At 35.5% G+C, this 16,770-nt stretch overlaps 1 protein-coding gene across 1 annotated transcript in view; it reads left to right on the forward strand.

Annotated features, from left to right (window-relative positions):
• The window catches only part of LOC306993706 (uncharacterized protein), a gene marked incomplete at its 5' end in the record, with an annotated part of 41,208 nt that overhangs the window by 15,993 nt on the left and 8,445 nt on the right, over positions 1-16,770 (forward strand). The window contains 3 exons of the mRNA XM_079603708.1: positions 11,814-11,960; positions 14,965-15,092; positions 15,456-15,500. Of these exons, the coding sequence (XP_079459834.1) occupies positions 11,814-11,960; positions 14,965-15,092; positions 15,456-15,500 (320 nt within the window). The remainder of the gene's footprint in view (positions 1-11,813; positions 11,961-14,964; positions 15,093-15,455; positions 15,501-16,770) is intronic.

Below are 16,770 nucleotides of genomic sequence, written 5' to 3' on the forward strand. Positions count from 1 at the left end.
TAAACATCAAGAACAGTAAAACATAAGCGCTGTCGGCTAACATTTAAACATCAAGAACAGTAAAACATAAGCGCTGTCGGCTAACATTTAAACATCAAGAACAGTAAAACATAAGCGCTGTCGGCTAACATTTAAACATCAAAAACAGTAAAACATAATCGCTGTCGGCTAACATTTAAACATCAAAAACAGTAAAACATAAGCGCTGTCGGCTAACATTTAAACATCAAAAACAGTAAAACATAAACGCTGTCGGCTAACATTTAAACATCAAAAACAGTAAAACATAAGCGCTGTCGGCTAACATTTAAACATCAAAAACAGTAAAACATAAGCGCTGTCGGCTAACATTTAAACATCAAAAACAGTAAAACATAAGCGCTGTCGGCTAACATTTAAACATCAAGAACAGTAAAACATAAACGCTGTCGGCTAACATTTAAACATCAAGAACAGTAAAACATAAGCGCTGTCGGCTAACATTTAAACATCAAGAACAGTAAAACATAAGCGCTGTCGGCTAACATTTAAACATCAAGAACAGTAAAACATAAGCGCTGTCGGCTAACATTTAAACATCAAAAACAGTAAAACATAAGCGCTGTCGGCTAACATTTAAACATCAAGAACAGTAAAACATAAGCGCTGTCGGCTAACATTTAAACATCAAGAACAGTAAAACATAAGCGCTGTCGGCTAACATTTAAACATCAAGAACAGTAAAACATAAGCGCTGTCGGCTAACATTTAAACATCAAGAACAGTAAAACATAAGCGCTGTCGGCTAACATTTAAACATCAAGAACAGTAAAACATAAACGCTGTCGGCTAACATTTAAACATCAAGAACAGTAAAACATAAGCGCTGTCGGCTAACATTTAAACATCAAAAACAGTAAAACATAATCGCTGTCGGCTAACATTTAAACATCAAGAACAGTAAAACATAATCGCTGTCGGCTAACATTTAAACATCAAGAACGGTAAAACATAATCGCTATCGGCTAACATTTAAACATCAAGAACAGTAAAACATAAACGCTGTCGGCTAACATTTAAACATCAAGAACGGTAAAACATAATCGCTATCGGCTAACATTTAAACATCAAAAACAGTAAAACATAAGCGCTGTCGGCTAACATTTAAACATCAAGAACAGTAAAACATAAGCGCTGTCGGCTAACATTTAAACATCAAGAACAGTAAAACATAATCGCTGTCGGCTAACATTTAAACATCAAGAACAGTAAAACATAAACGCTGTCGGCTAACATTTAAACATCAAGAACAGTAAAACATAATCGCTGTCGGCTAACATTTAAACATCAAGAACAGTAAAACATAATCGCTGTCGGCTAACATTTAAACATCAAGAACAGTAAAACATAAACGCTGTCGGCTAACATTTAAACATCAAGAACAGTAAAACATAAACGCTGTCGGCTAACATTTAAACATCAAGAACAGTAAAACATAAGCGCTGTCGGCTAACATTTAAACATCAAGAACGGTAAAACATAATCGCTATCGGCTAACATTTAAACATCAAAAACAGTAAAACATAAGCGCTGTCGGCTAACATTTAAACATCAAGAACAGTAAAACATAAACGCTGTCGGCTAACATTTAAACATCAAGAACAGTAAAACATAAACGCTGTCGGCTAACATTTAAACATCAAGAACAGTAAAACATAAGCGCTGTCGGCTAACATTTAAACATCAAGAACAGTAAAACATAATCGCTGTCGGCTAACATTTAAACATCAAGAACAGTAAAACATAAACGCTGTCGGCTAACATTTAAACATCAAGAACAGTAAAACATAAGCGCTGTCGGCTAACATTTAAACATCAAGAACAGTAAAACATAAACGCTGTCGGCTAACATTTAAACATCAAGAACAGTAAAACATAAACGCTGTCGGCTAACATTTAAACATCAAGAACAGTAAAACATAAACACTGTCGGCTAACATTTAAACATCATGAACGGTAAAACATAAGCGCTGTCGGCTAACATTTAAACATCAAGAACAGTAAAACATAAGCACTGTCGGCTAACATTTAAACATCAAGAACAGTAAAACATAAGCGCTGTCGGCTAACATTTAAACATCAAGAACAGTAAAACATAAGCGCTGTCGGCTAACATTTAAACATCAAGAACAGTAAAACATAAGCGCTGTCGGCTAACATTTAAACATCAAAAACAGTAAAACATAAGCGCTATCGGCTAACATTTAAACATCAAGAACAGTAAAACATAAGCGCTGTCGGCTAACATTTAAACATCAAGAACAGTAAAACATAAACGCTGTCGGCTAACATTTAAACATCAAGAACAGTAAAACATAAACGCTGTCGGCTAACATTTAAACATCAAGAACAGTAAAACATAAGCGCTGTCGGCTAACATTTAAACATCAAGAACAGTAAAACATAAACGCTGTCGGCTAACATTTAAACATCAAGAACAGTAAAACATAAGCGCTGTCGGCTAACATTTAAACATCAAGAACAGTAAAACATAAACGCTGTCGGCTAACATTTAAACATCAAGAACAGTAAAACATAAACGCTGTCGGCTAACATTTAAACATCAAGAACAGTAAAACATAAGCGCTGTCGGCTAACATTTAAACATCAAGAACAGTAAAACATAAACGCTGTCGGCTAACATTTAAACATCAAGAACAGTAAAACATAAGCGCTGTCGGCTAACATTTAAACATCAAGAACAGTAAAACATAAACGCTGTCGGCTAACATTTAAACATCAAGAACAGTAAAACATAAGCGCTGTCGGCTAACATTTAAACATCAAGAACAGTAAAACATAAACGCTGTCGGCTAACATTTAAACATCAAGAACAGTAAAACATAAGCGCTGTCGGCTAACATTTAAACATCAAGAACAGTAAAACATAAACACTGTCGGCTAACATTTAAACATCATGAACGGTAAAACATAAGCGCTGTCGGCTAACATTTAAACATCAAGAACAGTAAAACATAAGCACTGTCGGCTAACATTTAAACATCAAGAACAGTAAAACATAAGCGCTGTCGGCTAACATTTAAACATCAAGAACAGTAAAACATAAGCGCTGTCGGCTAACATTTAAACATCAAAAACAGTAAAACATAAGCGCTGTCGGCTAACATTTAAACATCAAAAACAGTAAAACATAAACGCTGTCGGCTAACATTTAAACATCAAAAACAGTAAAACATAAGCGCTGTCGGCTAACATTTAAACATCAAAAACAGTAAAACATAAGCGCTGTCGGCTAACATTTAAACATCAAAAACAGTAAAACATAAGCGCTGTCGGCTAACATTTAAACATCAAGAACAGTAAAACATAAACGCTGTCGGCTAACATTTAAACATCAAGAACAGTAAAACATAAGCGCTGTCGGCTAACATTTAAACATCAAGAACAGTAAAACATAAGCGCTGTCGGCTAACATTTAAACATCAAGAACAGTAAAACATAAGCGCTGTCGGCTAACATTTAAACATCAAAAACAGTAAAACATAAGCGCTGTCGGCTAACATTTAAACATCAAGAACAGTAAAACATAAGCGCTGTCGGCTAACATTTAAACATCAAGAACAGTAAAACATAAGCGCTGTCGGCTAACATTTAAACATCAAGAACAGTAAAACATAAGCGCTGTCGGCTAACATTTAAACATCAAGAACAGTAAAACATAAGCGCTGTCGGCTAACATTTAAACATCAAGAACAGTAAAACATAAACGCTGTCGGCTAACATTTAAACATCAAGAACAGTAAAACATAAGCGCTGTCGGCTAACATTTAAACATCAAAAACAGTAAAACATAATCGCTGTCGGCTAACATTTAAACATCAAGAACAGTAAAACATAATCGCTGTCGGCTAACATTTAAACATCAAGAACGGTAAAACATAATCGCTATCGGCTAACATTTAAACATCAAGAACAGTAAAACATAAACGCTGTCGGCTAACATTTAAACATCAAGAACGGTAAAACATAATCGCTATCGGCTAACATTTAAACATCAAAAACAGTAAAACATAAGCGCTGTCGGCTAACATTTAAACATCAAGAACAGTAAAACATAAGCGCTGTCGGCTAACATTTAAACATCAAGAACAGTAAAACATAATCGCTGTCGGCTAACATTTAAACATCAAGAACAGTAAAACATAAACGCTGTCGGCTAACATTTAAACATCAAGAACAGTAAAACATAATCGCTGTCGGCTAACATTTAAACATCAAGAACAGTAAAACATAATCGCTGTCGGCTAACATTTAAACATCAAGAACAGTAAAACATAAACGCTGTCGGCTAACATTTAAACATCAAGAACAGTAAAACATAAACGCTGTCGGCTAACATTTAAACATCAAGAACAGTAAAACATAAGCGCTGTCGGCTAACATTTAAACATCAAGAACGGTAAAACATAATCGCTATCGGCTAACATTTAAACATCAAAAACAGTAAAACATAAGCGCTGTCGGCTAACATTTAAACATCAAGAACAGTAAAACATAAACGCTGTCGGCTAACATTTAAACATCAAGAACAGTAAAACATAAACGCTGTCGGCTAACATTTAAACATCAAGAACAGTAAAACATAAGCGCTGTCGGCTAACATTTAAACATCAAGAACAGTAAAACATAATCGCTGTCGGCTAACATTTAAACATCAAGAACAGTAAAACATAAACGCTGTCGGCTAACATTTAAACATCAAGAACAGTAAAACATAAGCGCTGTCGGCTAACATTTAAACATCAAGAACAGTAAAACATAAACGCTGTCGGCTAACATTTAAACATCAAGAACAGTAAAACATAAACGCTGTCGGCTAACATTTAAACATCAAGAACAGTAAAACATAAACACTGTCGGCTAACATTTAAACATCATGAACGGTAAAACATAAGCGCTGTCGGCTAACATTTAAACATCAAGAACAGTAAAACATAAGCACTGTCGGCTAACATTTAAACATCAAGAACAGTAAAACATAAGCGCTGTCGGCTAACATTTAAACATCAAGAACAGTAAAACATAAGCGCTGTCGGCTAACATTTAAACATCAAGAACAGTAAAACATAAGCGCTGTCGGCTAACATTTAAACATCAAAAACAGTAAAACATAAGCGCTATCGGCTAACATTTAAACATCAAGAACAGTAAAACATAAGCGCTGTCGGCTAACATTTAAACATCAAGAACAGTAAAACATAAACGCTGTCGGCTAACATTTAAACATCAAGAACAGTAAAACATAAACGCTGTCGGCTAACATTTAAACATCAAGAACAGTAAAACATAAGCGCTGTCGGCTAACATTTAAACATCAAGAACAGTAAAACATAAACGCTGTCGGCTAACATTTAAACATCAAGAACAGTAAAACATAAGCGCTGTCGGCTAACATTTAAACATCAAGAACAGTAAAACATAAACGCTGTCGGCTAACATTTAAACATCAAGAACAGTAAAACATAAACGCTGTCGGCTAACATTTAAACATCAAGAACAGTAAAACATAAGCGCTGTCGGCTAACATTTAAACATCAAGAACAGTAAAACATAAACGCTGTCGGCTAACATTTAAACATCAAGAACAGTAAAACATAAGCGCTGTCGGCTAACATTTAAACATCAAGAACAGTAAAACATAAACGCTGTCGGCTAACATTTAAACATCAAGAACAGTAAAACATAAGCGCTGTCGGCTAACATTTAAACATCAAGAACAGTAAAACATAAACGCTGTCGGCTAACATTTAAACATCAAGAACAGTAAAACATAAGCGCTGTCGGCTAACATTTAAACATCAAGAACAGTAAAACATAAACACTGTCGGCTAACATTTAAACATCATGAACGGTAAAACATAAGCGCTGTCGGCTAACATTTAAACATCAAGAACAGTAAAACATAAGCACTGTCGGCTAACATTTAAACATCAAGAACAGTAAAACATAAGCGCTGTCGGCTAACATTTAAACATCAAGAACAGTAAAACATAAGCGCTGTCGGCTAACATTTAAACATCAAGAACAGTAAAACATAAGCGCTGTCGGCTAACATTTAAACATCAAAAACAGTAAAACATAAGCGCTATCGGCTAACATTTAAACATCAAGAACAGTAAAACATAAGCGCTGTCGGCTAACATTTAAACATCAAGAACAGTAAAACATAATCGCTGTCGGCTAACATTTAAACATCAAGAACGGTAAAACATAATCGCTGTCGGCTAACATTTAAACATCAAGAACAGTAAAACATAATCGCTGTCGGCTAACATTTAAACATCAAGAACAGTAAAACATAAGCACTGTCGGCTAACATTTAAACATCAAGAACAGTAAAACATAAGCACTGTCGGCTAACATTTAAACATCAAGAACAGTAAAACATAATCGCTATCGGCTAACATTTAAACATCAAAAACAGTAAAACATAATCGCTGTCGGCTAACATTTAAACATCAAGAACGGTAAAACATAAACGCTGTCGGCTAACATTTAAACATCAAAAACAGTAAAACATAAGCGCTGTCGGCTAACATTTAAACATCAAAAACAGTAAAACATAAACGCTGTCGGCTAACATTTAAACATCAAGAACGGTAAAACATAATCGCTATCGGCTAACATTTAAACATCAAAAACAGTAAAACATAATCGCTGTCGGCTAACATTTAAACATCAAGAACAGTAAAACATAAGCGCTGTCGGCTAACATTTAAACATCAAAAACAGTAAAACATAAGCGCTGTCGGCTAACATTTAAACATCAAGAACAGTAAAACATAATCGCTGTCGGCTAACATTTAAACATCAAGAACAGTAAAACATAAACGCTGTCGGCTAACATTTAAACATCAAGAACAGTAAAACATAAGCGCTGTCGGCTAACATTTAAACATCAAGAACAGTAAAACATAAGCGCTGTCGGCTAACATTTAAACATCAAGAACAGTAAAACATAAGCGCTGTCGGCTAACATTTAAACATCAAAAACAGTAAAACATAAGCGCTATCGGCTAACATTTAAACATCAAGAACAGTAAAACATAAACGCTGTCGGCTAACATTTAAACATCAAAAACAGTAAAACATAAGCGCTGTCGGCTAACATTTAAACATCAAAAACAGTAAAACATAAGCGCTGTCGGCTAACATTTAAACATCAAGAACGGTAAAACATAATCGCTATCGGCTAACATTTAAACATCAAGAACAGTAAAACATAATCGCTGTCGGCTAACATTTAAACATCAAGAACAGTAAAACATAAGCGCTGTCGGCTAACATTTAAACATCAAGAACAGTAAAACATAATCGCTGTCGGCTAACATTTAAACATCAAGAACAGTAAAACATAATCGCTGTCGGCTAACATTTAAACATCAAGAACGGTAAAACATAATCGCTATCGGCTAACATTTAAACATCAAAAACAGTAAAACATAATCGCTATCGGCTAACATTTAAACATCAAGAACAGTAAAACATAATCGCTGTCGGCTAACATTTAAACATCAAGAACAGTAAAACATAATCGCTGTCGGCTAACATTTAAACATCAAGAACGGTAAAACATAATCGCTGTCGGCTAACATTTAAACATCAAGAACAGTAAAACATAATCGCTGTCGGCTAACATTTAAACATCAAGAACAGTAAAACATAATCGCTATCGGCTAACATTTAAACATCAAAAACAGTAAAACATAATCGCTGTCGGCTAACATTTAAACATCAAGAACAGTAAAACATAAGCGCTGTCGGCTAACATTTAAACATCAAGAACGGTAAAACATAAACGCTGTCGGCTAACATTTAAACATCAAGAACAGTAAAACATAATCGCTGTCGGCTAACATTTAAACATCAAGAACAGTAAAACATAAGCACTGTCGGCTAACATTTAAACATCAAGAACAGTAAAACATAAGCGCTGTCGGCTAACATTTAAACATCAAGAACGGTAAAACATAAGCGCTGTCGGCTAACATTTAAACATCAAGAACAGTAAAACATAAGCGCTGTCGGCTAACATTTAAACATCAAGAACGGTAAAACATAAGCGCTGTCGGCTAACATTTAAACATCAAGAACAGTAAAACATAAGTGCTGTCGGCTAACATTTAAACATCAAGAACAGTAAAACATAAGCGCTGTCGGCTAACATTTAAACATCAAGAACAGTAAAACATAAGCACTGTCGGCTAACATTTAAACATCAAGAACGGTAAAACATAAACACTGTCGGCTAACATTTAAACATCAAGAACAGTAAAACATAATCGCTGTCGGCTAACATTTAAACATCAAGAACAGTAAAACATAAGCGCTGTCGGCTAACATTTAAACATCAAGAACAGTAAAACATAAACGCTGTCGGCTAACATTTAAACATCAAGAACAGTAAAACATAAGCGCTGTCGGCTAACATTTAAACATCAAGAACAGTAAAACATAATCGCTGTCGGCTAACATTTAAACATCAAGAACAGTAAAACATAAACGCTGTCGGCTAACATTTAAACATCAAGAAGAGTAAAACATAAACGCTGTCGGCTAACATTTAAACATCAAGAACAGTAAAACATAAGCGCTGTCGGCTAACATTTAAACATCAAGAACAGTAAAACATAAGCGCTGTCGGCTAACATTTAAACATCAAGAACAGTAAAACATAAGCGCTGTCGGCTAACATTTAAACATCAAGAACAGTAAAACATAAGCGCTGTCGGCTAACATTTAAACATCAAGAACAGTAAAACATAAGCACTGTCGGCTAACATTTAAACATCAAGAACAGTAAAACATAAGCGCTGTCGGCTAACATTTAAACATCAAGAACAGTAAAACATAAGTGCTGTCGGCTAACATTTAAACATCAAGAACAGTAAAACATAAGCACTGTCGGCTAACATTTAAACATCAAGAACGGTAAAACATAAACACTGTCGGCTAACATTTAAACATCAAGAACAGTAAAACATAAGCACTGTCGGCTAACATTTAAACATCAAGAACAGTAAAACATAAGCACTGTCGGCTAACATTTAAACATCAAGAACAGTAAAACATAAGCGCTGTCGGCTAACATTTAAACATCAAGAACAGTAAAACATAAACGCTGTCGGCTAACATTTAAACATCAAGAACAGTAAAACATAAGCGCTGTCGGCTAACATTTAAACATCAAGAACAGTAAAACATAAACACTGTCGGCTAACATTTAAACATCAAGAACAGTAAAACATAAGCACTGTCGGCTAACATTTAAACATCAAGAACAGTAAAACATAAGCACTGTCGGCTAACATTTAAACATCATGAACGGTAAAACATAATCGCTGTCGGCTAACATTTAAACATCAAGAACGGTAAAACATAAACACTGTCGGCTAACATTTAAACATCAAGAACAGTAAAACATAAACGCTGTCGGCTAACATTTAAACATCAAGAACAGTAAAACATAAGCGCTGTCGGCTAACATTTAAACATCATGAACGGTAAAACATAATCGCTGTCGGCTAACATTTAAACATCAAGAACGGTAAAACATAAGCACTGTCGGCTAACATTTAAACATCAAGAACAGTAAAACATAAGCACTGTCGGCTAACATTTAAACATCAAGAACAGTAAAACATAAGCACTGTCGGCTAACATTTAAACATCAAGAACAGTAAAACATAAACACTGTCGGCTAACATTTAAACATCAAGAACAGTAAAACATAATCGCTATCGGCTAACATTTAAACATCAAGAACAGTAAAACATAAGCGCTGTCGGCTAACATTTAAACATCAAGAACAGTAAAACATAAGCACTGTCGGCTAACATTTAAACATCAAGAACAGTAAAACATAAACACTGTCGGCTAACATTTAAACATCAAGAACAGTAAAACATAATCGCTATCGGCTAACATTTAAACATCAAGAACAGTAAAACATAAGCGCTGTCGGCTAACATTTAAACATCAAGAACAGTAAAACATAAACGCTGTCGGCTAACATTTAAACATCAAGAACAGTAAAACATAAGCACTGTCGGCTAACATTTAAACATCAAGAACAGTAAAACATAAACACTGTCGGCTAACATTTAAACATCAAGAACAGTAAAACATAAGCGCTGTCGTCTAACATTTAAACATCAAGAACAGTAAAACATAAGTGCTGTCGGCTAACATTTAAACATCAAGAACAGTAAAACATAATCGCTATCGGCTAACATTTAAACATCAAGAACAGTAAAACATAAACGCTGTCGGCTAACATTTAAACATCAAGAACAGTAAAACATAATCGCTGTCGGCTAACATTTAAACATCAAGAACAGTAAAACATAAACGCTGTCGGCTAACATTTAAACATCAAGAACGGTAAAACATAAGCGCTATCGGCTAACATTTAAACATCAAGAACAGTAAAACATAAACGCTGTCGGCTAACATTTAAACATCAAGAACAGTAAAACATAATCGCTGTCGGCTAACATTTAAACATCAAGAACAGTAAAACATAAACGCTGTCGGCTAACATTTAAACATCAAGAACAGTAAAACATAATCGCTGTCGGCTAACATTTAAACATCAAGAACAGTAAAACATAAACGCTGTCGGCTAACATTTAAACATCAAGAACGGTAAAACATAATCGCTGTCGGCTAACATTTAAACATCAAGAACAGTAAAACATAAACACTGTCGGCTAACATTTAAACATCAAGAACGGTAAAACATAATCGCTGTCGGCTAACATTTAAACATCAAGAACAGTAAAACATAAACACTGTCGGCTAACATTTAAACATCAAGAACAGTAAAACATAAACGCTGTCGGCTAACATTTAAACATCAAGAACAGTAAAACATAAACACTGTCGGCTAACATTTAAACATCAAGAACAGTAAAACATAAACGCTGTCGGCTAACATTTAAACATCAAGAACGGTAAAACATAAACACTGTCGGCTAACATTTAAACATCAAGAACGGTAAAACATAAGCGCTGTCGGCTAACATTTAAACATCAAGAACGGTAAAACATAAGCGCTGTCGGCTAACATTTAAACATCATGAACGGTAAAACATAAACACTGTCGGCTAACATTTAAACATCAAGAACGGTAAAACATAAGCGCTGTCGGCTAACATTTAAACATCATGAACGGTAAAACATAATCGCTGTCGGCTAACATTTAAACATCAAGAACAGTAAAACATAAACACTGTCGGCTAACATTTAAACATCAAGAACGGTAAAACATAAGCGCTGTCGGCTAACATTTAAACATCAAGAACGGTAAAACATAAGCGCTGTCGGCTAACATTTAAACATCATGAACGGTAAAACATAAACACTGTCGGCTAACATTTAAACATCAAGAACAGTAAAACATAAATGCTGTCGGCTAACATTTAAATAAGTGCTCCCCCTCCCTATAAAAGCCAATTTAACCACCGATGCAGGGGTAGAGTTACACTCACGGGACACTGCCAGTCACAAAAGTTCATTTTTTGCATGTGATTGAAAGCCTTGCCGGCTAAACATTTCATTCACACACACCCGAAGCTCACAGGCACTAAAAGCCTGTCAAACAGCGCCTGGATACTTTCTAACATGAACTGCTAAACCTGCTAATTATTCACATGAACATCAGGACAGTTTTACGTTAATCATTCAGCTGTAATCTGAGGTAATAAATGTTTCTAATCATTATTCTTTGCTTTCCGAACAACACACAAAAGGGAGGGAAGGCCAGCCTTGGGCTGCTTTAAAGCGTGGCTTCCAAACGCTTATAAGCACAGTGTGTCCTAGTGTGCCTGACCGCGAGCCTTCGCTGGAGCGTCCACAAACACCCGGACAAGAGCCGACGCCAGCCGAGCCGACAGACCGTGAGTCTCCAGTTATCATGCTGTGCTGTATCATCTAGTTTTTTGTAGCCAGTAAACTGAGATTTCTACACCCTTAGTTCTAGAGACAATTCAATATAGCAACAACCCCTGCTGCCACGGTTACGTTAATGAGAACATACTGGTCATATAATTAGAATATCATGAAAAAGTTGATTTAATTCAGTAATTCCATTCAAAAAGTCAAACTTGTATATTATATTCATTCATTACACACAGACTGATATATTTAATTTTGATGATTATAACTGACAACTAATGAAAATCCCAAATTCAGTTTCTCAGAATTCTCAGGATTTGCACCGGCCCACACTGCCAGAAGAACCAACACCTGGTTCAGTGACCATGGTATTACTGTGCAATTACTGTGTGATTTCATGTAATATTCTCATTTTCTGGGATTTTGATTTCGTGGGTTTCTGTAAGCCATAATCATCAAACTTATAACAAATAAAGGCTTGAAATATCTCACTTTGCATGTAATGAGTCTATATAATATATTAGTTTCACCTCTTAAAGGATAATTCCGGTATTTAACACCTTGAGTCTATATTGTAGTTTGTTTTGGATGAACAAGAGTGGTGGACAACATTTTTTTGACAATGGTTCCTCTCTTGAGTTTTTGACTATAATAGAATTGGCCATGGACCCATTTAACATTGGAGTCAATGTGCATGTCTGAAAATGTCATTAAAACAGCCAATAATGTTCGTTTACAAAACTGTTAAACTCACCGAGTGGTTAGTGGTGTTCGTTGATGATTATAAACAATATATCGTCGCAATATATGATTCCAATCCGTTTATTTTGCTATAGTGGAACTATTTTTTCAGACACTTCACAACCGTGTAACTTCCGCTCAATATTTGAATCTGAAGCGTTAGCACACTCCCGACCACTTGATGGCGATAACCGATGTTTATGTCTCGCGGGACACTCACGGTCACAGTCGAGTTCAACTTCATATTGCACTGGTCAGTGGTCACGTCTTTCAATATTTTCAAGGTTTTGTTGTTTATTTGGCTTACTCTCCCGGAGCACAGTTGCTCTGCTCGCTCGCCTTATGAGAAACGGAAGCGAGCAAAAAGACTACATCGACCAAATGTAAACAGCCCCCTTTCCGTTTCCGGTAGCGCATTTATATTAACCAGCACTCAGTCCTTCAACAGAATTCAATGAGATTTTACAAATGACGAATAAAACACGACAGAAACTGTATTTCGCAACACTTTTTGTTTCTGGAACATCAACTAACATCACTAATCACTCGGTGAGTTGCACAGTTTTGTAAACGAACATTATTGGCTGTTTTAATGACATTTTCGGACATGCCCATTGACTCCAATGTTAAATGGGTCCATGGCCAATTCTATTATAGTCAAAAACTCAAGAGAGGAACCATTGTCAAAAAAATGTTGTCCACCAACAACAACTCTTGTTCATCCAAAACAAACTACAATATAGACTCAAGGTGTTAAATACCGGAATTATCCTTAAAGTTGAATTCTTGAAATAAATCAACTTTTTGATGATATTCTAATTATATGACCAGCACCTGTAAATGCTACTTTTACTTATAGTGCAGGTATCACGTACCACTGGATTCATGTCCATTTCAATCTGTTGTTCTGGGTTTGTTTGTAATCTCCACTCATACTGGCTCCTGATCTGGGGCCTCATTTATAACCGTTGCGTCGCACAAAACAGGCCCTGAGAGAGGCGGACGCCACTTCCGACGCATAAGTTGTGATTTATAAAAACAAACTTGACGGGAAAATGTGCGCATCTGCACACAAACCCTGACCCATGCGTACGAACGTTTTGGAGACGGAGCAGTTTGGCGACACCGATGGTGAGCTGGAGTTAAATGTCTTTTTGGTCACTTTTAGACAGAAAATCGAAATTAAATTATACATATACAGAAAGATAATACAAATGTAATTTCACTCACCAAGCCTATCACTCGAAGCAAATATCCACACCTTAAATGTCCACGCCAGCGAGTGCGCTGGGCCGTTAGTGAAACTGACGCATATCTAACGGCAAGTGAAGTAAAACTGTAAATCTTAATTATGAGTCCTAATCATAAATAGGCTACAGTTTATATAAAACAATGATTTAAACTATGTTTTATTTCTGATATAAACATTTAGATTAAATATGCCATTCTCATTAATGGAGTTAAACACTTAAACTACATGACATTCAGGCCTACTGAAAAGTAAAAAAAAAAAAAAGTAAAAAAAAATATACATATATATATATATATATATATATATATATATATATTCAATAAATAGCCTATAAATATTTGTTGTGGATGCAATGCTTTTGAACACTTTTCCTCTGGCATGCTGTGTTTTAATGTTTTAACTACAGATATAATTGCTTATCATGATAATAGCAGATTGTGCAAATATAATGCACAACAAGGTCGATCTGTTTCCATTAAAAATATAAATCAATTATAAATACTATTTGGCCAGTGGAAAAGATTGAGAAAAACTTTCTCTAAAATGTATTTTACACTATTTGATTTATTTATTCAAAAACAAGGCTAGGATAGGCTACTAAATTATTTGTATTAATGTAATGTGACGGCACATCCGTTTTTTATATTTTCCTAATGTCTTGTACCGTTAAACATGTTATCACGTGGAAGAATAATCATATGCAAATGATATGCAGATGAGGATCTGCATAGTAAAGCTAGCCGTTGTAAGCTCATATATGGTTATTTCAGGGAGGAGACGCATGTGCGCACAATCTTCCGCTGACTGGGATTTATAAAGTGAATCCTGCGCAGGTTCTGGCGTACGCACGCTTTTATAAGTCTGAATATTTTTTTGCGCACGCCATTTTTGGCTTTCGGGCGCACGTACACTTTTAGTGCGGATCCTACGCACAGTTTTATAAATGAGGCCCCTGCACTGGTGTGTTCAGTCTCATGCTGTATGTTAACACGTTGTTGCTGTGTGTTTTTCAGTGAACTTAATGTTTCCTCATGAACCGAGGCTGCAGCACAAATACTTTCGGACTCTTTATAAAGTGGGAAAGAAACAGAAATATGATGATCGTGTCTATGAAGGAATTAGAAGATCGGACGGCCAGAAAGTATGTTGCTCTTTCTCCAAAAACAAACGTTTCGTCTCTTGTTTCCTTCTGTGAACTTTGAGTCTTGCCATAAACATCAGTGTTGACAGTTTTGATCAAAAAGTGTTTAAAAAATGTAAAGACTGTAGATCAGGGATAGGCAACTCCGGTCCTGGAGGGCCACTGTCCTGCAGAGTTTAGCTCCATCCCTAATCAAACACACCTGAACGAGGCAATCAATGTTTCAGGACTAGATAGACACAGGCAGGAGAGTTGTTATCAGGGCTGAAGCTAAACTCTGCAGGACAGTGGTCCTCCAGGACCGGAGTTGCCTATCCCTGCTGTAGATGATCATGTGCAAAACAATGTCTCTTTTTTTTTTAGGTTGACATCAAATTTGTTAAGAGGTGCAGACTTTGGGAAACATCGGTAAGTTGACAAGACTTTATTCTTTATGAAATTCTCTAGTAAGAATTGGTTTGTTAAATTCGGTAATATAGATAGTATGATATATATAACCAGTGTTGGGCAAGTTACTTTTAAAAAGTAATTAGTTACAGTTACTAGTTACTTCTTCCAAAAAGTAACTATATTAGTTACTCAGTTACAAATTAGAAAAGTAACTAGTTACTTCAGAAAGGAACTATTGCGTTACTTTCAAGTCAATTTTTAAATGCTCAAATGTGACCCGACCTCCACCCCTCTTTACCGGAGCTTAAAATACATGTGCATTTTCAATTATTTATGATAAATCTGAATATTATAATGAAATGGACACTTGATACAATACATTATTAACAGAAACAATGTAGACAAATCTAAGACTAATTCTAAGACTTTATTCTTCATGAAATTCTCTAGTAAGAATTGGTTTGTTAAATTCAGTAATATAGATGGTATGATATAACTGAATTACACAACCAAAGCCTAGAAGCATCGGTTATAGAGTTCATGTAAAGTTTTTTTTTTTCTGCTGGGTTTCCATCCAAAACGTGAACCAAATCTTTTTCGAATAAAAAAATGTGAATTAGGTGCGTTTCCATCAGGTTGTTTGAGCGGACGACGTGGTATTGGTAACCTAGTGACCAACAGTAAACACCGTCAGCGAAACAGTGATGTGTGTCGTTCACAATGAGCGACGGCTTTAAGAGAGCGTGAGAGTCGGTTCCCGTCAGAGCTGTTTTCATATGTTAATACAAGTAAGAATAATATGATTATCCTTTCGCTACACTGCTCAGCCACACAACAAGTACTCGCTAGCTTAATGTTATTTTGATGTGTTTTCATCCTTAATATCAGGTCAGAAAACAAGAGCAGTAACACAAGCAAACGAAGTAGCATTTGAATGCATTTTAATAACAGACAACATGAAGGCAGAACGTAGAATTAGTAAAATGAAACCGTCTTATCGAGGGACGACCTTTAATAACCTTATAAATGTGTTGTTTTAAAGGGATAGTTCACTTTAAAATGAAAATTCTGTCATCATTTACTCACCCTCAAGTTGTTTCAAACCTGTATGAATTTCTTTCTTCTGCTGAACACAAAGGAAGATTAACTGGTTGTTAACTGTTTGGTTACCGACATTCTTCAAAATATCTTCCTTTGTGTTCAGCAGAAGAAAGAAATTCATACAGGTTTGAAACAACATGAGGGTGAGTAAATGATGACAGAATTTTCATTTTAAAGTGAACTATCC

This window comes from Phoxinus phoxinus, assembly GCF_949152265.1.
Source record: "Phoxinus phoxinus genome assembly, chromosome: 25".
NCBI lineage: Eukaryota > Metazoa > Chordata > Actinopteri > Cypriniformes > Leuciscidae > Phoxinus > Phoxinus phoxinus.